At 42.8% G+C, this 26300-nt stretch overlaps 1 protein-coding gene across 10 annotated transcripts in view; it reads left to right on the top strand.

Moving 5' to 3' along the window:
• The window catches only part of LOC309369777 (schwannomin-interacting protein 1), a 368814-nt gene that overhangs the window by 323225 nt on the left and 19289 nt on the right, over positions 1–26300 (top strand). For 7 of the 10 annotated variants that reach the window (XM_081911066.1, XM_081911068.1, XM_081911069.1 and 4 more), the window contains one exon: positions 25456–25574. In XM_081911066.1, coding sequence (XP_081767192.1) covers positions 25456–25574 — 119 coding nt within the window. Of the gene's footprint in view, positions 1–1265; positions 1536–16261; positions 16684–25455; positions 25575–26300 lie in introns of those variants that run through there. The other 3 variants (XM_081911074.1, XM_081911073.1, XM_081911075.1) reach the window with 3 other exon arrangements.

Genomic DNA, 26300 nt, shown 5'->3' with positions numbered 1-26300 from the left:
AGTTTGGATGTAACAAGAAACACTGGTTAGTTTGGGAGCAGAAGCTAAAGCCTTTCTCAACCTGTGGGTCCCCAGATGATGTTGAACTACAATTCCCATCACCCCTAGCTAGCAAGGCCAGAGCTCAGGGATGATGGCAGTTGTAGTCCAACAACATCTGGGGACCCAAAGATTGAGAACCGCTGAAAGCTTCTACTTTCCCTGTGGTTATGCCAGAAAAGCGGGAGCGGAGGACTATATGAGCGTGAAGCCCACAGAAGCACATGCGCATAGTGTTTACACATGGTTTAAATTTACTTCCAAACTGGTCCTGTGAGCTTGGTAATGCCTGGTTCCTACTTCTCTGTTGACCCATTATGTTGAAGTTTATTTGGTGGACTGTGTGTGCTGCAGAGACATCTGGGTCCATTCTGATCTCTGGGTCAAGGTACTTCTGTTTTTTTCTTTTTCTCTTTTTGAACACACATGTGCAGCTGGTCTTTTCTGAGCAAACAAAATATAATTGGGACAGGAGATAGCTCCTTTGTTCTTTTTTTAGGAGCCAACATTAATTTTGCATTAAAGAAGCTAACAAAATGACCACCAACAAGGATATGAAATTTAAGGATGAATTTGAAACTGCATGCGTAACTGAATTAATAGCATTGCACCCTATAATTGCTGCAGGTCAGACCATGAAAAGAGGTTGTCAAAAATTCAATCGTGTTTTTCAGATATTAGTAGTAACCCCGCCCCCACCCCAGCACATACTACTATGTCTTACTGAGTGATTTAATGTCTTGGATACTTCTTAGTAAAATACATGATCTTTCTGCAGAGAGAAATACCAGGTGGTTTTTGTTTTGCATCTGGAAAGGTTGTTCATTATCATAATATTTGTCTGAATGTGTCCTTTTATCTTCTTAAAGATAGGGTTATGCATTTTGATGTTTTATTTTAAAAATGTTATTTTCTCTTTAAGCTCCTAGTACAGAGTCAAATATTGTCTTATGTGCTTTGTCAGAAAAAATGACTGCACAGAGAACAGGGCTGGCGGTTCAAGGCAATCTATTGATCTATCTTTCTGCATTCCCTTTTCTCTTTAATGAGGACTAGAATGTTTCCACATCAGTTAACCGCCTCCATAAAGCACCAGAAGGTCACACCAGCATCACACTCGTCTTTTTTTCTTTGTGTCTATAATATAATTGGCTGATTGTGCTGGTGATGAGTGAGCTCGCCTCCCCCCCCCCACCCCCCGCAATTCCCCCAGAGCAGTCTTGGCTACATGTTATTAAACCTCATTGCTCGTTCCCTGAGGAGAACAGCTCTGCTGCGCTCCTCGCTAGCAAAGCCAGTGCCATTGCGCAGGTTGAAACGGCAGAAACAGCATCCATTTTAATCTGCGGGAAGCCTCTCGGTTTACAAGGGCGTTCTTTTCTCCTTCAGATGCTGTAAAAATTAACTGTGCAGCTTCTGTAAACATTCTTGGCTCTCGGTGTCTGGTTTCTGTATGATGCACTGAGATGGTACACCAGGAAAACTGTTCGTATCAGGTAAGAATTAAAAGCTCTTCTGCCATAATCGGCATCATCCCTTTTAGAAGAGAGGAGGGAAGAGGCCTGCCTTTTTTTTACTTGTTTTTTATTTCGATGCAGCAGGTTGCTTCCTTTCAGCTTATGTAAAATTGGGTCACCTTTCTAAATGGAAGGATTTCTGGGCTGCTGTTTTGTTGGCGTTCTCTTTTCAGGGCTACTATTAACGGGCACAATGAGGAAAGCCGACAAATAATCCTTACTTTGCTTTTAAGATAGCAGGTTGTTAAGCAGCTATTGCCAAGTCTCTGTGTGTCCCTGTTTTTACAGGGAAGGAAAGCAGCTCCGTATATCAAATGATAAGGCTCCACTTCAAAAACAGCTTTTTATCTGCATCATACAGATTTAAAAACAAAACAAAACAACAGTATAGGTTTTGGTTTGTGCCATTTAGTGGATGACGATACTGCGGGGAGGATGTTAGGGAAAGATGGTCAACTGAATAATTGCCATTAAAATACGTGTAGTAATCTGAATGTAGTCTGAATGTTAAATTATACTTGTGAGTACAATTGGTGTGGGCATGTTTTGACTGTGATGAGGTGTAAGAATTTACATGTCTGATGCATGTAGCTCAGTCTGTGTTTGTTGTTTGTAGTCTCAAAGAATCCAGATACGATGTTTTGTAGCCAGCACATCATTTAGCATGCTACCTCTGGAAATATTGCTTCCTTGTTTCCTGAAAGGTGCTTCTTTTTGGAGGGATTTGTTTTTCAAACGCTTTACATTTATTGTATGCATGGACACGCCGAGAAGCAAAATATTGTGTAGATTTCGAGCTGCTTTGAGAAATGGATTTCACCCATCTTATATCTTCGCACGCCACCTTTACATGACTGGTTTCCTATCCCAGTAGAAGTGATTCATTTAGATTCTGGCTTGATTATTGTGGTTGGTGGTGCATGAGTGGGGATATACCATTTTAAATCTACAGTTAAAAGAATATTTAATGCCAAACGAAACACAGAAAGTTGCACTGGTGTCGGTGCTAACCCAGTCTGTGTTTAAACAATGTCCTTTTCATAGGCTCAACTCCAATCTTTAGCACATATATTTCAACTCCCACCTTCTAAAATTTATTGAACTTGATCCAGACTAAATTAGTCACGCTTTTGTCCCATTGAAATCAGCAGGGTCATGGAGAACTTAATTTCCATTGATTACAGTGGGGCTAGAGCGTGACTAACTTAGTCTGGATTCAGCCTATTTTATTTTTTGCACAGCACGTAATCAGGAATAAAATAAAGGTGTAGAGGAGCCAAATATACTGAATTTGCAAGTTGTTTACAGAAAAGTGCAAGTGTTGTAGGGAAAGGGATGAACCAAGATGGAGAGGAAAAGTCTCTGTAGGGAACAGCATGTTTAGTCTCTGTAGAATAATGAAGGTAGAAGTGCAAAAATAGGAACCAAGTGATGAGCAGCTGCAGCTTTTTTAAATTTTATTTTGTGAGTCTTAAGATTTTCCATTCAAGCAACAGTTTTAGGATAACTGCCCCCCCCCAAAAAAAAATATCTTTCCACTTGCATTTTCTCCCATTTTTGGATTTCTGCACATTTTAGCCCATGTTCTGCTTAATCAATAGCACCACTTTGGCTTGACACCTCCTGGCATTTTAATAAATAGCCCAGTTGCTGCGTCACAAAGAATGCCCCACAGCCACATTTTGTAATCTGGTAGGGGTCAAAGGTTGCCCATTGTTCCCTTTGAAATGGAAGTTGCTTCTTTGGCAACCGTGATTAAGAGAAGGGTACACTGAACACCATCAAGAACGGCTTCTGATATTGGGATGGTCTGCTCTTTGACACATCTGTGCATTTTATGTATGTGTTTGATCATAACCCATCTCCGCTGTGGGGGCACTTGCTGAGTTCTGCATATGAACCTGGGAAATCTTTGCAAAACAAAATTGTTGCCTTTAAAAGAAAAGTGGGGCAGGAAAGGTGTCTTGTGTAAAACACCTTGTTAGGGTGAGACAGTTCACCAACAGCAAAAAAAAACACCAAAAGCAACAAACCCATTAACCTGGAGGTTGCATTTTTAATCCATCTGTGATGTGGAATCCAGGGTTTTAGCATCACACTGGAAGCTATAAATGATTAGATTTCAGCAGGCCTGGCCATAAGGGCAGCTTCTCTCAGCGGGGGATGGGAAAATGTCAGGAGCTGCCGCTGTCACAAGTGCCATCTGTGGTTAAATAATAAATGCCTTGTTTTGCATCATACTGTAAGCCAGATCAGAGCTTTTTTCCCCATTGCCCTTAACAGAGAATATCTGTATCCTCTTAAAGTGTAACACACTCTACTTTTCAGAGATATGCTGTTTAAATGTTGGAGCCCCTTTCTCCTTTAATTTAGAAGAAAAGATTAATAAGGGCCTTCCCACATAATATTATTTGCCACCTAATGTTGTGCTTGCTGCTGAGTATATACTTGTCAAGGAACTGCGGCCAATCCTGGCTCTCTGAGCATACCTGTATGGTACTGTTACTAACATGCTTGATCTTTTATGTGCCTTGCTATAACTGGTGTCTGACTAATACTTTGAGCAGATGCATTGAAATTGGTGGGCTTTAGACAATCATGACTAACTTAAATCTGTCAATTTCATTGGGCCTATTCTGATGTCATAGGCTGCGTACACATCATGGGTGATACTCACCATTGTGCCAAGGAGTTAGTTCCATCTGGCAAGCAGAAATGTTTGCACTAATGGAACAACCTCTCCTTTCCTCCCCATGTGCTATTCTGGGGGACCTTCCAACCCTCCTGAGCAGAATTGAGGAGGAAACAAGGGGAAGTCCTCTTGAGCTATCAAGACTTATTGCTCTGACTTCCACTAGCGCCACAGCTTACTCGAATCTGGCTCTATAACTTTCATGTACATTGGAAGCACATTTCACCCCCTCAAAGAATTATGGGCACTGTAGTTTAAGGGTTGCTGGGATTGTAACTCTGTGAGGGGTAAACTGCAGTGCCCACAATTCTTTGAGGGGGTGAAACCCAGGTGTGCAAGCTTTAAGAAACAACCTGTAATGGGTGACTGACCCTGAGATTGAAAGGTGATATGAAATATTCACAAAATTATGAGCAGTTGGGAGAGGATACTGGAACTAATGGTCTCCAAGCAAAAGTGTTGGCAGATCAGGGCAAACAGAACGTGTTTAATGGGCATAGAGGATCCTTCTTAGGTGTAGAAGCAGCTTTTAATAACTAGAGACAGTTTTGTATGTGTAAGGTGAGTGAATAGGCATGGTTTTGTTGCCACTGAATGTGAGACCAGTGTGGTGTAGTAGTTAAAGCGTTGGACTGGGGCCTAGGAGAGGCCAGGGTTCATATCCCCATGCAACCAAGAGGCAAAAGAGAACCACGTATACCACCCACAGTTCCTTGGAGCAAATGTAAATGTAATAAAAAATAAACACAAATTCTGGCTACAAATGTGAATTTTGTGCACTATCAATGATAAACCATGTAGTTACATTTTTTAAAGCCCCACTAGCATCTTAGCTTGGACAGCTTACAGAACGGAACCTGAGGAAGAGGTTGGAAGGTAAAGACTATCTCAGTTATCAGTGGCTCCATGGGCTGCATTTGGGATACACTGGGAGCAAGACTGGTTCTTTGCCCTGGATAATGGGGTCACCGGAGGTAGCATTCACAGCCTGGTGATTTCCTGAACACACTCCCTTGTTAGATTTATATCCTGCTTTTCTGTCTTGATGGAACTGAGAACAAAGGTCCATAGTGTCCCCAGATGCTTTTCCATCCAGGCAGTAATCCAACCCAGGAGACCTGCTTAGTTTCAGCATAGTGGCTGCATCATGTGTCTCTTGATTGTGCCTAGGGACGATTTGCTTACTCCTCTGGGCGAGGAAAAAAGAAGAGCCAGATCAGACCAAAGAGATCAAAGTCCAGCTTTGTGTTTCCAGCAGTGTCCCTCCAGATGCCTCTGGGGAGCCCAGAAGCAGGACTTGAAGGCACCAGCCTTCGCCTGGTGTGTCCCAGAGGTTGTCAGCCGAGAGATTCCATTTTAATTGACAAGCCGGTCATCTGTGAATTTGTTTAATCCTTTTTATAACCATCCAAGCCACCTGCCACCATCTCATCATATGGTGGTGAATTCTATAACTTAATTACGTGCAGTGTGAAGAAGCACTTTCTTTCGTCTGTCCTCAGTTTACTACCGATCAGTTTCAGTGGTGACTCCTAATTGTTTCTCCTCTTTATCTATACCTTCCTTAATTTTAAGGAGCATCCCTTTCAGGGATGTTCGTCTGGCACCATCTGTGTGGTCTTTTCAGCAACAAGCAAACAGGACCTTTTAAATGATTTATGCAGTCTGGGCCTCTTGTTTTTTAAGCATGTGTTTTGATTTCAGGGGTGCTGTGGCTTGTGGCAGGTCTGATGGACGGGGTACAAATAATAATAATGTTGTTGAATTCAGGTACTGTTGGGGCTGTATTTGATGCTGCAAATATGCCCACGCTACTGACTTCCATGCATGCAACCCCTCCAGGGGCCCCTCTCCAAGCACAAACTGAAAACAAGCACCAGGGGGTTGAGAGGGCCAGAGGATTTGGAGGGCATGTGGACAAGGGAGAAGAACAAGAAGTCCAATTGTTCAAGTGGGGAGGCTTTGATTTCCCCCTAAAAAAAAATAAAAGGTTTTACTATTTCTTGGGTAGTCACAACCAATTCAGAACCCATCAGTATATATGTGATATTGAACAGAGCTCTATTCAGGCATTCATCATAATTGCACAATTACCATCCCATAATAAGGGGAAGGTGTGCTTTTTTCATAGAAATCATAGAATCATAGAGTTGGAAGAGACCACAAGGGCCATCAAGTCCAACCCCCTGCCAAGCAGGAAACACCATCAGAGCACTCCTGACATATGGTTGTCAAGCCTCTGCTTAAAGACCTCCAAAGAAGGAGACTCCACCACACTCCTTGGCAGCAAATTCCACTGTCGAACAGCTCTTACTGTCAGGAAGTTCTTCCTAATGTTTAGGTGGAATCTTCTTTCTTGTACAAATCTTCTTTCTTGTAGAATCTTTCTTTCTTTCTTTCTTTCTTTCTTTCTTTCTTTCTTTCTTTCTTTCTTTCTTTCTTTCTTTCTTTCTTTCTTTCTTTCTTTCTTTCTTTCTTTTTTGCCACTTCTCAAATTGTATCCCCTGCTGTCCTCATGTTTTGGGGAAGAGGGGAACTATCTTTACACTCAAATGCTCTTCATGATCAGGCTGCTAAATCATGTCAAGAATCTACATTTGTAGAGAAGACTGCCCTCTGAAGACCTCCCTTGAAGATCCAGTAGACACAGTCCAGTTATCCCCCTAACACAGTGCTAATTGCATGAGCATGAGCTCCGGATGTCATAGGTATTCACCAGCCTGGTGCCCTCTGCCAGTTTTGGACTACAACTCCCATCAGCCCCAGCCAGCGCAGCTAGAGGGCAACAGGTTGGCTAGCATAGGAGTTTAGTCAGGAGACTTTGGTGAAATAATTCATCCAAAGCTTTTTGAGAGCCCTGGTCTTGAGGGCAATTCCGCAAAGCCTGGAAGCCAGGTTCTGGGTGGCCCATGTTTCCACCAATAGGGAGTCCCTTTGGGGTTGGACCTATGAGTGCTCTGAACACAGATGCTGTCACCCTTCCCTGAAATCTACAGGTTCTGCCTTCCCACACAAATCTCGCTCATCCTAATGACCAGGATTCTTCCACTTTAGTTTGACTCGGGGCAACTTCCCATGAATGTGAACATTTTAAATGAACACTGTATCTACCCATGCCAAAGACCATAGGTTTATGGTTCATTTCTGAATACAATGTATTAGAAGCCATTAATGGCTAAAGGAAACACTAAAAGGTTTATATGTCTACTGTTGCAGAACTGTTCTGGGGGAGGAAAGTCTTATTTAGGTCATCAGTTTGAATCTCTTCCCAGATCAATGGTGACACACAGAATTAGATCATTATTAATACAGAATGTTAATAACCTCCACACATTTATTAATGCAGAATATCCTACTGGGTCCCTGGTTCTCTGCTTAAAATTACTGGGTGCATTTTCTATACATTAATACACACTAAATGAACTCTTAATATGGCTCCTAATTATTATCTCCCACTTCTAACTCTGAACTGGTTACCAGCACAGATGCATCATTTGTCTGAAGCATGATTCTGCAGTCGTGAGAGTCAGAATGACTTGCTCACAAATAACTGGCTTCGGACTGTGGGAGCTTCGCCAATGGGTTGCCTTGTCAGTTCCAGAAACAACCTGAAATGTTCCCTTTGCTTTGGAGGGGAGCTGATGGTGTTACATATAAGTTTCATATCCATGCTGATTTTAGAGCTTAACATATTGCTTTTCCAAAAACAAAATAATATCTGGGATAAATTGGAAGTTTCCCTAGAAGCCTCTAGGAGTTCCACAACTATGTTTACCTATAGATCTGGCAATAATATACACAAAGCACGTCAAAACACAGAAGGAATATATAATATATATAATATATATAGTATCTTGTTTTGACTCCTCTAGGAAAATAGCCACTTCTCCAATGTTTGCTCAGCAAGAGGCAGATCAAGCTCCATAGCAGGTCCAGGGTTTGGGGCTGTGTTAGCCAAATCTTTTGTTGATCTGGCTGTCCAGTAGTTACAGTAGCAGCAGGAGATTTCAGGCTATTTTGATTACTCAGATAGCTTTGGACAAGTGAACTGAATTTCCAGGATGTCATTTGGGTGGGGAAAAGTTGTTCCTGTCTCCAGGGCTCCTGCATTCTACCTCTCCTATGCAAGTTTTTAAAGTTTGGTATATGGGTTCGCCGCCCCCAGTCTTTGCAACTATTTTGTGCTTCCTTTCCTACTCTTTCTTTTAAAATGTCCAAAGCTACTGTCAGGAAGCCATGATTTTGGCTTAGGCAAATGCTTTTTTAAAAACATTCAGTAGGTTTATAGCAGGCATAGGCAAACTCAGTCCTCCAGATGGTTTGGGACTACAACTCCCATCATCCCTAGCTAACAGGACCAGTGATCAGGGATGATGGGAAATGTAGTCCCAAAACATCTGGAGGGCTGAGTTTGCCTATGCCTGGTTTATAGATTTCCATGCATAATCTGTGCTGGAAAAATACTTGCCTAATTCATTGTTGCCATCATAAGATTTTAGACACCTGGTGTGACCAAGCAGTCTGATATAAGCATTGGTCAAAGCAGGCATCTCTAAGCTTTTGGACACACCTGCAAACTGAATAGAAGGTTATGAGCACTGTGCACACGCTATAACCATGTACATGCATGCACACTCTTCCCCACCCCTTCCCAGCTATCATTTAGGCTTGAAAAAGACCCAGAAAATTCCTACCAACAAGCTGTTTTCACAGGCTAAAATTACATGTGCTATTTCCAGGGTACACACACACACACACCCAAAAAAAGAAGAAGAAGGAAAAGGATGACAGTGACTTGAAAGCAGCATATGTGAATTTATACATATACATGCAGACAGGGGAATATTTTAAAAAGAAATACAATACATGTCACCATTGGAAGGGACCGTGAGGATCATGTATAGTCCAGTCATCAGTAATGCAGGAACCTTTCACCCAACGTGGGGCTCAAACCCATGAACCTGAGATTAAGATTCTCATGTTCTGCCAACTGTGCTACCCCTCATCAACAGTGGGGAAGACTACAACCAGGTGATATGTGTGCCTGCCCACTGGTCCTTAAAGACCTACATTGGCTACCAGTACTTTTCTGAGCAGGTAAGGTGGCGCTGGTGAGCCCACAGAGCCTAGGGCTTGCCGATCAGAAGGTCAGCTGTTCGAATCCCCACGAGGGGGTGAGCTCCCGTTGCTCGGTCCCTGCTCCTGCCCACCTAGCAGTTCAAAAGCACGTCAAAGTGCAAGTAGATAAATAGGTACCCCTCCGGCGGGAAGGTAAACAGTGTTTCCATGCGCTGCTCTGGTTCACCAGAAGTGGCTTAGTCATGCTGGTCACATGACCCGGAAGCTGTACGCCGGCTCCCTCGGCCAATAAAGTGAGATGAGCGCGCAACCCCAGAGTCGGTCACGACTGGACCTAATGGTCGGGTCCCTTTACCTTTACTTTTCTGAGCACAATTCAGAGTGTTGTTGACCTTTACTGCTTTGGTCCTATATACCTGAAGGATCATCTCCACCCCCCCCCCCGTCATCCAGCTCTGAGGGCCTTCTGGCAGTCCGCTCATTGTGAGAAGTGAACTTGCAGGGAACCAGGCAGACGGCCTTCTTGGTAGTGGAATGCCTTCCCATCAGATGTCAAAGAGATAAACAATCATATGATTTTTCACAGACATCTGAAGGCGGCCCTATTTCAGGAAGCCTTTAATGTCCCATGTTTGGGTGTGTTCCTTTATATTTTGTTGGAAGCCGCCCAGAGTGGCTGGGCCAACCCAGTCAGATGGCTGGGGTACAAGCAATAAATTTATTATTATTATTATTACTACTACTATGTGCATTTATCACATGCATCTTAATTTCTTCATTCTCCCTCTGATCTCATGGGTTATGAGGAATATGTATAGGAGGATCCTTTGATTCCCAAATATAATCTGCACTATTTTACATTTACTTTGTAAGGGTCTTGCTGCTTCTCCTATATTTACTGTAGTCAGGCAACATGTAGCATTAGTGAGCAGTACTGTACAGTATTTTTCTGTGGTTGTGCAAGATGGTTTTAATGTCCTTACTAAGTTGTCAGCAGCACATACATAAAAGATGAATTTGCTTGTAATGCGGGCATATTTAATTCTGACTCATTTTTCACTCCCACGGAGAAATGGAAAAAAGCTCGCATCCCACTAACAGTGCCATTGTGGTGTTCAGGAAAAGGGAGTATGCGAGTATTTTGAAAAGCTGTGAATGACGTGTGAACATTTTGTTGCAATTTAAAGTTCACAGCAGTAAAACTAACAAACCTGCCTTGTAAATCTGCACCCCTGAAAATGAATGGGTTTTTCTTTTGTTCAACTGATAATTGGCTTATAGGTATAAGTCAATGTTATGGGGAGGGGAGATAGAATGGGGGGGAGGAAGAATTAATTTTAGCAACACTAGGAAATGACACGCTGAGTCAGCTGTGAGGATGGGAGCCATAAAAAAGTAAAGCATATTAACATAATTCCTACGTGCAGAAAAGTAATTACATAGAAACCTACTAGGAAAATAATTGAATTTAGCTGGCCCAATATATTAATGCATGCCTTCTGTTAAACTTTTGAATAGTGCGTATTAGAGAGATCTTTTAAATAGTCTTGCCTTTTTAGAGTTGCTAGTAAATGTGTTGTAGGGTCAAATCTTTTATGGGTATTTTATGGGAGATTTAGAGGGAGGATTTTAAAGGCAGTTCTATAATCTCATAATCTTATAGTATACATTTCACACCAGTTCTTGTTTCATTGGGGTGGGTCACCCAAATTGTCTTCCTTAATGCTTCCTCCCTTAGAAATTTAGGCACTTATCCAATTCCAAAGCACTTACACGTAGATACGAGTAGTCTCATCATCCTAAGTGCTTTTGTGGGAGGAAAGTGAAATGTAATAGCCTACATTTGCGAAAAGGCCTTGGGAAGTTCTGATGTCATTATGGAGTCCAGACAAAAAAGGTGATTCACCTTGTTGCTGAAAATACTATTGATAAAGCGATGTAGCCATCAACAACTGCAGGTTGCAATACCTTAAATGTCTGTTGTTGTAGTACAGGCATGTCCAACCACAAGTAGCCTGAGATCTACCATCCAAAATCAAAAACTAGCAGTGATCTATCACACTCTCCCATTGTCATTTTCAGCTTAAACACATTATATTTGGCTGAGCTTATGATAGAAATAATAACAAATGATAGTCACTTCGATAACACCTGAAAAGTTCATCATAAATCAATATATTTTTAAAAATACATACTTTTTATAATTGTAATAGCATAAGAAAATAACATTGAGGACAGGGTCCTACATAATCAGAACATGATGCACGGATTGTTGTTCATGAAAGCTCATGCCACAACAAATGTGTTATGTCTTTAAAGTATCCCAACACTCTTGCTGTTTTTCAAATGAGTGAGGGGCACTTGTCAACCACAGCAGTTTCCCCCATAGTTCGAAACAGAAATTGTGTAAACTGAACTGCAGAGTTGACAGCCTTCAAGCACCACCTTAAGAACTGGATGAAACCTGTAGAAGCCCTTTCCCCTGGATCCAACCCACCCCTTCCTTTTGAGTAAACGTAAACCAGCCCTTTCTCTCTCTGAGGAGCCAGTTTGCAGGACTGCACACACACACACACACACACACACCTCTCCCCGCGTGGGTGAGATGGCAGCCGCTAGGAAGGGTCCCCCACTCCCTCGTGCGTGTTTACTTGGGAGTAAAGCCTCAGTGGTCGGTTTACACCCAGCATGGAGGGGAGGGGGCAAGGCAGTCCTCTCCTCGGGGCTGACTCCTGGAATGTCCAGCTCTCTCTCTCTCTCTCTCACCCAAACCAGTCCTTTCTCTCAAGGAGCCAGCGCGCATGGCTTCTATCCACGTGTTGGACAATGCTTCTGTAGTAGGACCTTAAGAATCAGAAAATCCAGAGATAGAAGCATTTTCCTTCACTGGTTACACACGTATCCCGTATTATTTTAGAAGCTTTTCCTTTGTTGGATATGCAGGTTTGACTGATTAAATGCCAGCAACATAGTAAGACAATGGCAAGCCTTGGGTTCATGTACTTCCCATCCCTGCAGCCACAAAGCTGAGTTTAGGTGGGGTTTTTTCCCCCATAATGGCTTTCTGACCTACTTTTTAGGGCATTTACCCTCCCAAGGTGGATTACATCAAACCAATACAGTACAAAATGAAATTTCCAAGATTTGAAAGAACAGCAAAAACAATGTTTAAACAGTTATTTTCAAACAACCACAAAAGCTCCTGATTGCAGACCAGGAAAAAAACACACACCTGCATTTAGGGCTTTTCTGAAGGATAACAGAACTGGTGGTGGTGGTGTGTGGAATACACATTTTTGTGTGCAGAGGGCATTTCTGAGATACAAAACCACTACATTTTTTATTAGCTTCAACTTGTAGTTTCATCTGACCACAGTCAGCTGTTTTTCATTTCAACTATACTGTAGTTTGAAACAGACAACGTCTTATAATGGGTCGTAAAACTTAACAAATCTTAACCAACCACAGTTAAGATTAACATCATTACCTGAAACCTAAACTGTGTTTAAACTGCAGTCAATAAAAAAAAAAGGAAAGGAAATTTTCTGTAGCAGCATGTTCCTGAGGAAGAACATGCAACCCTAAGGCAAGCCTTTGATTAATACACCTATCTTCGTCATGTTCATTAATTTCAGTGGGTCTGCCCTGGGCAAAGCTTTGTGGAACACCACTCATAGACTGGCAGTAACCTCTCCCAACCCTGTCTGGACATGCGAGGGATTGAACCCAGGGCCTTACAAAGTAGATGCTCTGCCGCTAAGCTATGGTCCTTCCTCATTTAGGGCTTTGAAAACAGTATTTCTCAATCTCTTTTAACCCATGCCCCTTTTAGCTAACATAAAAATCCCACACACAGTCCTTTCAAGCATGGCTCCCCTAATTATTATATTGGAATTTTCAAATGTAATAAAATTTTGTGGGTTCTAATGTTCTATTTATGTTGCACATATTTTTTGAGCCCCATCCCCAAGACCATGATATGCCCCTCCGTCAAGAAACACTTCTTTGTAGACTAATAAAAGGTAAAGGTCCCCCTGCCCGTACGGGCCAGTCTTGCCAGACTCTAGAGTTGTGCGCTTATCTCACTCTATAGGCCGGGAGCCAGCACTGTCCGCAGACACTTCCGGGTCACATGGCCAGCGTGACAAGCTGTATCTGGTGAGCCAGCGCAGCACACAGAACGCCGTTTACCTCCCCGCTGGTAAGCGGTCCCTATTTATCTACTTGCAGCCGGGGGTGCTTTCGAACTGCTAGGTTGGCAGGCGCTGGGACCGAACGACGGGAGCGCACCCCGCCGCGGGGATTCGAACCGTCGACCATGCGATCGGCAAGTCCTAGGCGCTGAGGTTTTACCCACAGCGCCACCCGCGTCCCTTTGTAGACTAATACCAGTGCCTTAAATTGGGCCCAAGAACAAAATTCAGCTACTAGTGATGAATTGGGTTTATTGTGATCTAAATGTGTAGCTAGCTCACTGTTTTGGACCCTAAAAGATGAGTCATGAAGCCACAACATGAAAAGTCCACAGGAGCTCTGTAATAAGCCATAAGGCCTAACCAACTAATGCTTGAATTAATCTCAAGATGGCTTAGGTCCTCCCCTAGCCCCCGTCCCTTGTGCTTCCCGGAAATTCTCCTGATGATAACTCCTTCACTGAATTACTTTGAGTGGGCGGGGTGGTTTCCTGCTTCCATTAACATGAAACATGTGCTATAATCATCCTACTGTTCTGAAGTTTCATAAAGAACAAGAGACTTCACAAAATCAAGAGAGACAAGGCAGAATGATGTCGGTTATCTGCTATTACAAGATTAATGAATGACATGACCCCAAAGTGGTTGGTTGGCTTTTATGGAAAAGCAGCGTGGACTCCAGATGCACAGCGTGAGAGGCAGCGGGGAATGTGTGGGGTTTCATCTCCAAAGCGTGCGCTCATGCGGTGTCACTAAGCTCCGAACGTTCCTGAGATGTGCACCTGTCAGTGGGGGTTTGTCTCAATCTGAGAGGCGAAGTGTTCTAAGCACGTGCATTTTGCATCCCCGAGCTGATCTCATAACGTTGTGGTTGGCAGCCAACCTTCCAGGCTGCAGCTTGAACTTCAGAAACACCCTTATTGTAAACTACTATAGTAGAACCTCAGGACACGGGTGGCGCTATGGTCTAAACCACAGAGCCTAGGGCTTGCTGATCGGAAGGTCGGCGGTTCGAATCCCCACGATGGGGTGAGCTCCCATTGTTGGGTCCCTGCTCCTGCCCACCTAGCAGTTCGAAAGCACGTCAAAATGCAAGTAGATAAATAGGTACCGCTCCGGCAGGAAGGTAAACGACGTTTCCATGCACTGCTCTGGTTCGCCAGAAGCGGCTTAGTCATGCTGGCCATATGACCCGGAAGCTGTCTACGGACAAACGTCTATAGAGTGAGATGAGCGCCACAACCCCAGAGTCGTCTGCGACTGGACCTAACGGTCAGGGGTACCTTTACCTTTACCTTTAACTTACAGTGGAACCTCAGGTTACGTACTGTCCTCCTTTCAAACGTTTTGGGAATGGACCTGAGATTCAGAAGACATCTTAAGGCAGCCCTGTTCAGGGAAGTTTTTAAACTGTGATATTTTAGTGTATTTTTGGTTTCTATGGAAGCCGCCCAGAGTGGCTGGGGGAACCCAGCCAGATGGGCGGGGTACAAATAAATTATTATTATTATTATTATTATTATTATTATTATTATTCGGGTAACGAGCTCCGCTAACCTGGAAGTAGATGCTCCTGATTGCAAACTTTGCCCCAGGATGCGAGCAGAAGTCACACAGCGGTGGCAAGAGGCCCCACTGGCGAAAGCGCGCCTCATGTGAAGAACAGTTTCGGGTTAAGAACGAACCTCCGAAACAAATTAAGTTCGCAACCGGAGGTACCACTGTATATAGTAAAAATATTGAGCTATATCCAGTAGCATCAGTCAGCTGATGGTTAAGGTTCTGTCAGGAGAGCAAGGGAAGGAAGGAATTTTCAGGGATCCCATCACATACCACCACAGCAGCCCTCTTAATCTGCTCCAGAGGGGCGGGTGTCTCCCAGTGAAGAGGGAGCTTGCAGGGAGGAGAGGGAATTTCTAAGAACCACTTCCCTCCCCATTTCACTGTGGAAAAGCCCTACAGTCAACTAAGTAACACTGTCGGCTACAGCCCAGTTATTTTCAGTACTCCTGTTTTTTTCTGAGCGAGTCCCTGAAGCAGAAAAATTGCCCAAGAGAGGATTCAGGGGACGCATGTGTAAGTAATGTGCATCCAAATAAATGTCTGTAAATTGAAGTGATACTGGACATGCTCTGTAACTATCTACTTGGGGGGGGGGGTTCTTTGCTTTCGTTAATTAGCTAGATTGAGGAAACCTACTTATCAATTTGAAAGAAAGAGGAAAAAGAAAAGAAGTCAATACAGCTGTTCTCAACCTGTGGGTCCCCAGATGTTGTTGGACTACAACTGCCATCATCCCTGAGCTCTGGCCTTGCTAGCTAGGGGTGATGGGAGTTGTAGTTCAACAACATCTGGGGACCCACAGGTTGAGAAAGGCTGAATGCAGGTTGTCCTTGTCCCTTGCCCCTCTGCTATCCCCCCCTTTTTGCATTGTGTTAGACTGCATTGGAGGCTGGAGTTGCCCCAGGTCTGGACAACCTGGGATAGAGGGGCTCCTTTTAAAAGATGGGAAGGCTGTGTGCTTTTGGGCCCTTTGGCCTGCTGCTTATGGCTGCGGGCCATGCGGCCTTGGCTTTTTATATCATTCTGCTTTGTACGTAGCAGGGGTGTGTGTGTTTTGCTCTGGTGTACTCTGCTAGGCAGGCCTTTCCATCTATTTTTAACCTGCACTACCAGGGACTAGAGGAAGATTGTTGCTTTCCTTCTGTAACTGGCGAAGAAGTGTAATCAGCTGGCTTCAGCTCAAAGCCAGCCTTTACTTTATTTGGAGAAGAAGAAAAAGCAGCAGACTTTGGAGTGGATTGTAGCTGCATGCTTCAGAGGTAGGTGATAGCAGCTGGCGAGAAGATCAGGCTCCTGACAGGTCCCAGTGTCTGAGGACAAGAGACTTTTAACAGCCAGGAATGGACCCTCTCATTGCACAGAAAAAGAAGACCGAAACTACTGGTCTGGCTTTAAGCTGCCACCTGAAACTGCAGTTTTAATGAATGGGCTTCGTGAAAGGAGACTTGAGGCGCAGAATAAGTTGAAGGCAGAAGAGAAAGTGACCAGTTTGTTTTCCTAGGGGTTTTTAAGGGTTAAAGGAATGCATTTGGATAGTGATGGAATGGATGACATCATCACTGAAGTATCCACATTGGATGTGGAGGGGAATTATAAAAAGGTAAGAGACACAAAAGGGCTCTTTTGTCTGGGAACAATTGCTGCTGTTTGCAGGAGAGAAACAAATCAGGGCCGTTCAGTTGCAAAAAAAAAGTATTCACAAAACATCCTTCAAGGATGCAAAAACAGAAATAAATGTGCATGTTCATGACAGTGTCTCTTTATTTCGCTATATAATGACATTTGTTGTCATAATAAGTGTTTTCACCAACTTTCTGTTAAGCTTTAGTTCAGAATATTGCATTCTACATACTTTTTGGTTTTGCTATATAAAACATTTTAACTGTCAGCATTGCAGATCGATGGAAATCAGGTGCTAGGAGTGTATTGATGTAGTATGTTGTAGTAAGTTAGGCAATCCAGTTTTGATTAATGTTTGAAACTTGAATGGTCTTTTTCTTCTTTTCTCTCTCTTTCTCACTGCTCCCACCACCAACCCATTGAATAGAAACTTTTTAAATTGAACAGTACAGTGAGTTTACCCAGGGTGTGGAGAGTTTATATAAACTGCTGCATTGGCATGTCTTTAAAAAGCATGCCAGCTGCAATATGGAACTTTAAATATAGTAATTGTCTATGTCTGGTAATAACAGACATACTTAAAAATAACTTTAGCTGCATGGCTGAGGTCTTGACATCAAACTACAAGAATATGCCAGTTCTTAGCCTAAGAGTGCCCAAAAGCTCCACTCTTTCTATATTTCTCTTCTTCTGGCCAGAACTTGTTGCCTTAAGAATCTGTTGATGGGTTTCTGAATGCACCGATTTCCCTTATGTAGGGAATTTAACACATTTTACTGTCACATTGGCTTAATGGAAAGTTTAGTGATACCTACTGTGTTGGCTACAAATTCGTTTTGTGATTTATTTAATTCTGCAACTGTATGCATTAATTTTGGAAAGCTAATGACACCTACCTTGTGGGTCATGGAGGCTGTTATACCAGCTGGGGGAGGCCGTAATTCCAAGCATAGCATACAGTTTGCACGCAGAAGGTCCCAAAAGTTCAGCCCTCGGCATCTCCCTTTAGTGGAATCTCCTGTAGCATGAAATAGCAGAGCCCCTGGAGAAGCGCTGCTGGTCAGAATGTGTCTTAGGGACTTGCAGTCTAGCTAACTATAAGGAAGCTTTATATGTTCATAGTTGGAGAACTTCCAACACACTAGCTTTATAAATTTGCTATTTAAAAAATCCCATAATGGTCAGAAACTCTGATACTAGTGTCTGAGAATATTATCATTTTTCAATCTCGCTCCTTGGCTGGCACCTAAAATATTTGTTTCTGGCTCTTCTGAAGCCTAGATATTTGAAATACAAGTTAATTTTGGATTCTGCCATCTTTGAATTGCCTTTATGTTACTATCGGATTAAATAAACATTCTAATTATGGTGTTTGGTTTGTGTTTCTAGAAAACCTAGTAAACTATGTGCAGTAAATGAGATGGAACAATTGAAGTACTATGTGACTTGTTCTGAACTCTTAACGGCTTGCATTTCTGGCTGTCTACACTCCTTGCAGCCATGTTTCTATTGCTATAAATGCCACGCTGGTAAAGTGTTCTAGAGAATACGAAAGGCCTTGTATTGTGAGAGGAAAGGGGCAATGATACCTAATAAGAGACCTGTCAGTTTCATATAAATGTTGACATACTGTTCTCATTGTGCATGTATGCAATGTAAAGCTCACCGTGAATGTACACCATTAACACATAAAACTCATTTATTGGTAATATCTGGAATAAAGTGTCCTTTAAAAGGGTCAATAAAATTATCCTCTGACGTGTTATTGCTGCCGGTTGAGCAATCAGCTAATGATCCTGCTAGCTTTTGTGAGACTCAGGCTCTCCTTTAACAATTCAGACAAAATGATAGGAGTAAGCCAGCAGCATTTCTGAAGCACCATAAAAAGCATCAATAAAACAGAGGGGCCGCAAAGCTTATCCAGTGAAGTTTTGTTTGAAGCACACCAATTTGGGCCAGATCAAGAAATACTCTTGGAAATAAAAGTGCTACATCTGGAGATTTCCTGTATCCCGAGTTACTTCAGCCCTGAGTGATTTTCTACATATTTGCAGCAAATCTTGTTGGCTAAATTGGTTCTTTCCAAACTGTGCTGAAGACAACAGTTCTTCACCACACCTGCTGAGAGAACAGAATGGACTGAAAGGAAGTGGCAGTGTTAATCATCTGAGCTAGTAGGACATAACTAGGTAGAACTGGGTTGGCCATGTAAATGGTTTTGAAGATAGAGCTACCATACTGAAACAATCCAAGAAAATAGAATATATCCTGGTAAAATAATGACATGAAAGCTGCATAAAAATATGAGCATTTTGTGAAATAATAGGACGTGGGCACTGGAGGATGCCACCTGTGTTGGATCCAGATTTTGTAGGTTCCTTGGGCAAGGCACTCTCCATGTGTCCTCCCTGTGTGATTTTGTCTCCTCGCTGCAGTAGGTCAAGTGGACTTTTGGCAGTGTTCCTGACCCCCCTCCCAGGGTGTCAGCAGATGCTGACACTTGACACAGCCTCTGAACACCACATTGGCTACCCTTGATGGTATGGCAGTGGTGAAACCAACTGCATTGTGTGTGTGGTGGTTTATACTACTTTCCCCCGCTTTCATACAGATTAAGCTTGCATTACAGAACAAAATGTAATTCATGCTATTATGTGAAGCACCTGTAAGTTCTTAAAGCTTTAGGAGGCATCCCCAGAGAGTTACATCTCAGTATCTCTTGATGTTATATCTGTGCAGCTCCTTGTTTGGTGCAGATCACATGATAGGTATTACCCAGGTTTTACTGAAGCATGTATCAAAACAACCATTTGTGTTAATGGAACCAGATTGCACCAAACATGAATCTTGAGTTTTATGGTGGCTGTGCTAGATCTTTGCATTCTAGCTGAGAGTTGTTAGAGGACACCTAACTACAATTTGCAGAGTTCCCTGAGGTGAGGGATTGACTGTTAAACCATTTGGAGAATTGTAGCTATGTAAAGAATTGTAGCTATGTGGGTTAAACCACAGAGCCTAGGACTTGCCGATCAGAAGGTCGGCGGTTCAAATCCCCGCAACAGGGTGAGCTCCTGTTACTCAGTCCCTGCTCCTGTCAACCTAGCAGTTCAAAAGCAAGTCAAAGTGCAAGTAGATAAATAGGTACTGCTCCGGCGAGAAGGTAAACGGCGTTTCCGTGCGCTGCTCTGGTTCGCCAGAAGCGGCTTGGTCATGCTAGCCACATGACCTGGAAGCTGTATGCCGGTTCCCTCGGCCAATAAAGCGAGATGAGCACCACAATCCCAGAGTCAGTCGCGACTGGACCTAATGGTCAGGAGTCCCTTTACCTTTAAAGAAGCAAGGGGTCTCCTTTCCATTCTGTTTAAAGTGGTATGTTACTGCCTAAGTTCTACTCAGAGTCGACTCAGTGAAATCAGTGAACCTAAGTTAACAATGTCCATTGCCTTCAGTGGGTCTCTAGCATTGAATACAGCCCAATAGTCAGTCTAAAATAAAATAAAAACCCAGCTTCCCATGAGCTGGACTATTTCAATAGGAAGGCTGCTGAGTTTTTAGAGACTGAACTTGCAAATGTTTAGGAGGAGAGGAGAATTATTAAAAAGTAGATCAATGGCCTGTGAAACAACCTTGCAGTGTATAAACATATAAATATTTGGCCAGCAGACTTGTAAACCTGTTATAATAGCTAGCGCTAACTTGTCTTTAGATGAGTTGGCCAGCTTCCTCAACTGTTGTTTAGCTGCCAAAGTTCATGGCGTAAACCCCAAGCTTCCAATATGCAGGTGCAACATTTGGCTTTTTAATGGATTGGAAAGACCCCATGACCCCTGCTACCACACAGCGAAAAATAAAACCAACATTGTTGGTCCATAAGTGTGTGTACACTTCCTTTTTTTTAAAAAAAAAAGATATTTAAAAAATGCATAAAACAATTTTCTAGTAACCCTCTGGTGGTCTGCTGTGAACTTTTGCTGCAGCCATAAGGCTGCTTTTCTGCCTGCCATTTTATGATGATGCTAATTATGCCAGTGTCCGTGCTCTCATTAGTTACTGTGCTAACTGTGTCATTGCTCCACCTGCACAGGCATGTCCAAAGTCCATTTTGGGGGCCTAAACCGGCCCTTTGGCCAGTTTTATCCAGCCCCTGTGGCAGTTCATTTACTGGGGCCAAACAAACAAAGCTTCAGTCCTAAGAAAAGGTCAACAACTTCAATCCTAAAAAAAGGTCAGCAACTTTGGTCAGCCCTCACGTATGTTCACTTCATCAAATCCGGCCCTCTTTGAAAAAAGTTTGGGCACCCCTGGGTCTACTGCTTGCACTTGCATCATCCTCACAATCTAATTAGTCTTTTTATTCTCCCCGTGTCTTTCCATGAGCCACTCTAATTGTAGGTAAAACATGAGTAACTTAAGTATTACGGCCGCAGATCTTATGCATAGATGTGATGCAACCAGCAGATCAATTGCACTGATGCACAAGTACTTGCGAATCACTACGTGTAGCACTTGAGCTGAAAATGGCACACTCTCTTTTAATCTCTACAAACTGATGCAAGTGTGATGGCTTCAGATAGGGACAGATCAGTCTGTTTCTGGTTTCTGTCATACATTGATCTGCAATTTAAAACCACGGAGTTGTCTCTCCTTCCCTCATGCACCCCTAAAATCAACCTCAGAGGGTCCCCCAATGTCTAACCTCATATGTGCCCACTCAACTGCTTCAATCTCCAGCAGTGGTGCTGTTATAGGTGCCACCCAATATTTGCTCCGCACTTGTAAGAAATCATTCTTTTAGTTTCACCTACACTTTGGAACTCCCTGTCATTGACATCAGGCAGGTCCCTTCACATGTATTCCTTTCAGCATCTGCTTAAACCATTTTTGTTTAGGCAAGCCTATCCTGACACACAGATAACTGACATGTTTAATCTCTTTTTCATTTACTGCTGATTTTATTTTTTTAATGTTTTTAACTACTTGCTCTTAAGTTTTTATTGATAGTCATAATATTTCTTGTAAACTGCTTAGAGGTTTTGGTACAATCAAGTGGTGTGTATATATTGTGTTGAATAAACAAAAAAAGGGGGGTGATGGGAAGGGAGGCGGGAATTCTGTTGCACAAGTGGGACAACAGTGTCGGATACAACACAGACACACGCAACACCTTATTTTCTGTATCTTTTTACATAACATCCATTTAAAATAAATATATTTATATGCTTTTTATCCCAATGTATGCAATTCCATATGCATTTTTGGCATGTTTGATGAGCCAGGGACTGTTATCGCAAAGTTCTAAGCATCCTGGAAACTGAAAGTGCATTCCAGTTTGGGTATTTAATCCAGGAAATGTGAATCAGCTCAGTTTGCTTTTAAAAATGTGTGCCAGACTAAAGCATCCCTAGCTTCAGAGCCATAGATCTGGATTTCAGCATGCAACCTTAGTCAATATTTGCCCTTTAAACTGCCGCATGCAGTGTGTACGAAATCTGTAGATTTTACACTGAGACTTTCACATGTAGCAAGCTCTGTGAAGTAACACTTGATTCACCAACGGACGGATAACATGTTATGTGGTGTTGCTTTTTAACATTGCAAATGTGTATTTGAAAAAAAAGTTTGTTTTAAACAAAAACGGGCCAGTGCAATGCCCAGATGGTGAAATTAGCTCCTGCTGCAAACTTGGAAGATGAGGGGAATTGATTTGTTGAGGAATTTACTTGTAGGATGTTGTGGTGGGTGATAGTCCTCGTTCCGTCTTTAGCCTATGCATTTCATTCCTTCCATAGACACAACCACAGTGCTCACACACCAGAAGGGTGATGCTATCAGTTTAGAGAAACCTTAAGGTTTTCAGAAGTACAAAGAATATTTAGAAAGAAACTTTGAAGGGTTGGGAGTGGGCAAAAGCAGCATGTGAGGATTGGGCATGTGAGTGGCTGCATATTACTGATGGAGTGGGGCAGAGAACTGAGGGTGGGGGTAAAAGAATGGAAAAAAGAGGGACCACCTTTGTTGCAGGTCCCACTCATTCTTACTAACATGAGAAATGGCGAGTGTTTTCTTTATATTAATGTCAGCGTGATAAGGAAGGAGGGGACTTCCAGTGGTCGGCAGTTGACATCTGTCTTTTGGGCTTTGGGAGTGATTTGTGGCTACTGTTGGGAGTAATGTAGAAACTTCCATGTGAAAGCTTCATGGATGGCTCCATTGGTTAGAGTGTGGTGCTGATAGTGCCAAGGTTGCAGGTTCAATCCTTGCATGGGGCAGCTGCATATTCCTGCTAATTCAGAGTGATCCTCAGGGTCTCTTCCAACTCTATGATTTTATGATATGCACCAAGCATGCCATCCTGGCTGAAAATATTCTGTTCACCATAGTTTTTGTTGGCTATTGATGTCTGCCGCTGTCAAACCTTACAGATTTTTTGAGTGCTTGACTGGTATTTCTTGGTTTTTATTATTTTAATTGTATTTTTGTTTTGCGTATTGTTCTTTTATGATGCCTCTTCTTTTGCTTCCTTCTGTAGTGGTTTAGCCTCTAGGCGACTGGATGCTGCTACATCTAGATTAATATTTTATTTTGACAGTGTCCAAGATTATCCTTACACAACTGTCTCCACATCTTTCTCTGAATTCTCCCCCCACTGCAGGAAAACAGCTTCATAAAACAGTAGTGCAGATGGAAGCATCTTCAGTAGCATGTAATAGATTGGATGAAAAACAAAATCTAATGAGAGAGCCCCCTGAGGTTCCTTTTCTGTTATAGCAGCACTTGTGGCAAAGTGAAAATGAATATACCAGCTTATTAAGTTCAGCCACTGTGCTCTTAAAGTTATTGATTTTCCCCTCGTGTTGCAGTTCGTTTGCCGCTGCCCTTTTTTTGAGACAGAAAAGCTATATACCAGATGCATAGTGCGCCATACGTTTCAAAGGATGGTTCCTGAAAGCATTCAGTTAGCAGTCATATCTATGGGCAATCACTAATGAATTCTGCTAATGGTGATGCTCCACAAAATCACTAGGCTGTAATTGCTTCAGATTAGACAGTGTGGCACCAGTTTCCAACTCTAATAAACAAAGTATGAATTAAAACCTATTGTTGCTTAGGCTGAATCCGTAGAGGGAACTGGGTATTTGCAGTTTGTTTGTTTGAAGAATGGATCAGGCCAAAGGCCCATCTAGTCCAACATAGCTCAGTAGGTAGAGCATGATATTCTTCATCTCAGGGTTGTGGGTTCAGGCCCCAACTTGGGCAAAAGTTTCCTGCATTGCAGGGGGTTGGACTAGATGACCCTTGGAATCCCTTCCAACACTCTACATATGTATAATTCTATGATCCTATTCTTTCAGTGGCCAACCAGATACCTCTGGGAAAACCACAAGCAGGCTTTTTTCTGTTGAGGGCCGCATTTGCTCTGGGGTAAGCTGATGGGGGCTATATGCTAGTGGTGAGTGGGGCGTGGCCAAGAGTGGGTGGGCAGCCACTTTTCTCACTTTCTGATGCTCCCCTTTTCTCTTTTACATTCTTTCCTCCTGCGCTGCAAGCTGCCAGGTTTTGCCAGAGACATGAACAGTTTGCTTACAGAGGGCTTTCCACCCCGCAACACACACACACACACACACACACACACACATCCATTTTGGCTCTTTAGCCCCACTAAGCTCTCTCCATTCAATGAAATTTGACCACAGGTTGCAAACCCTGGACTTCAAAACTACAACTAATCCAGAATGCAGCAGCTAGACTGGTGACTGGGGGCGGCCGCCAAGACCATATAACACTGGTTTTGAAAAACCTACACTGGCTCCCAGTACGTTTCCGAGCAGAATTCAAAGTGTTGGTGTTGACCTTTAAAGCCCTAAACGGCCTCGGCCCAGTATACCTGAAGGAGCGTCTCCACCCCCATCATTCTGCCCAGACGCTGAGGTCCAGCGCCGAGGGCCTTCTGGCGGTTCCCTCATTGCGAGAAGCAAAGCTACAGGGAACCAGGCAGAGGGCCTTCTCGGTAGTGGCACCCGCCCTGTGGAATGCCCTCCCTTCACATATCAAAGAGATAAACAACTACCTGACATTTAGAAGACATCTGAAGGCAGCCCTGTTTAGGGAAGTATTATCATCATCATCATCATAAAATTCAGAACCGTGGTTGGCTTAGGCAAGAATTGTCCAATCTGGAAGTACAGCATGGAGTGCCGTGGTCAAGTTATCTCTCTCCCAAAGGGGCCATAGCTGGTGAACCAGCTAGAGATGGGCCTCAAATGACAGTTGAATACAGGAGTAATCTCAAGCTATGGACCTGCTCCTTCCAGAGTAGTGCAACCCCATCTATAGCAAGCCATCTTCCCACTTCCTGGACTCAAGAACTTGGAACAAATGATGACTTCTTGCATTGAGTCAGATTGTGATAAGATGTGTGGTGTTTGTTGTGTATTCTGTTGCTTCTATGGCTCATACACTGCCTTGTGTATAGCAGTGTAGAAAGACAGTAGACAAATTAAAGGCGAAAATGAACTGAAATAACACTTGTGCCAGGATCACCTAGTGACTAGTCTGAGACAATATTCAACATGTATTCTCTATTTGAAACAAATCAAGAGGGTACATAATATCATTGGCGCTTTATCTCCTTGTCTCAAATTATAGCACTGAGTGCTGAAAATGTTGGATTAACTTTAAAGTTCTGTTTACAGGAATGTGGTCTGCTGTCAGCGGTTTGACGATAATTGTTCTGGTTGTGTGTTTTTTTCAGGCTCAAAAAAATGAGAGGGAGTCTATCAGGCAAAAACTGGCGCTTGGAAGTTTCTTTGATGATGGCCCAGGAATTTATACCAGCTGTAGTAAAAGTGGAAAGCCAAGCCTTTCTTCTCGGTGAGTGAAAATGGCACGGTGAACATTTATCATTTTAATAGCTTCCATGTGGCATAATATCATAGAGTTATGCCGCGTGGCATAATATCATAAAGTCCAGGCTTTTGAGACTGTGACATTATCTTCAGTGTTCTGTCCGTCCATGATTTAACTACAAAGAGAAACCCCTCAACTGTCTGAGCTTCTAAACTTCTCATCTTCTGTCTTCCCCCCCCCCTCCGGCATCTGTTTGCCCAACAGTACCGTGCATTTCCAATGTTGTGTGTGAATGTCATGCTTGCTTCCATTTCTGTGACTGTCAGTCATTTCCCCAGAACTTCATTCTGTGTGCCTTTCAAACATGATGGGGAAAGGTATGGTTTAATATACTATTCCATAAGCCATCTCAAACTCAGCCGAGGTGAGGATATAAATATTTAAAGAAACATCAGTAACATCTGTAATGAATAATTTCTTCAGCTGCTTTAAAGATTTTAAAAGAGCTCAGCACATTAAGTCTGGATACTATTTGAATTATCAGTGTTACTTAAAAGCCTTTTGAAGTCTACACTGAGTTACACACTGCACTTAACTGAGTTTATCTGGCTATTCCAGTGGCTAGTCATGATGCTTTTCATTTGTTAAAGTCATATATTTAGTGACGTCTCGCTTTTTGTACTGTTGTATGATTGTTTGCCTTTGGCTAAGCCAGTCATAGGCAAACTCGGCCCTCCAGATGTTTAGGGA

Source organism: Podarcis melisellensis, assembly GCF_964234715.1.
Source record: "Podarcis melisellensis genome assembly, chromosome: 5".
NCBI lineage: Eukaryota > Metazoa > Chordata > Lepidosauria > Squamata > Lacertidae > Podarcis > Podarcis melisellensis.
The sequence above is the reverse complement of the archived record's forward strand: the minus strand, read 5'-3'. Positions and strand labels throughout refer to the sequence as shown.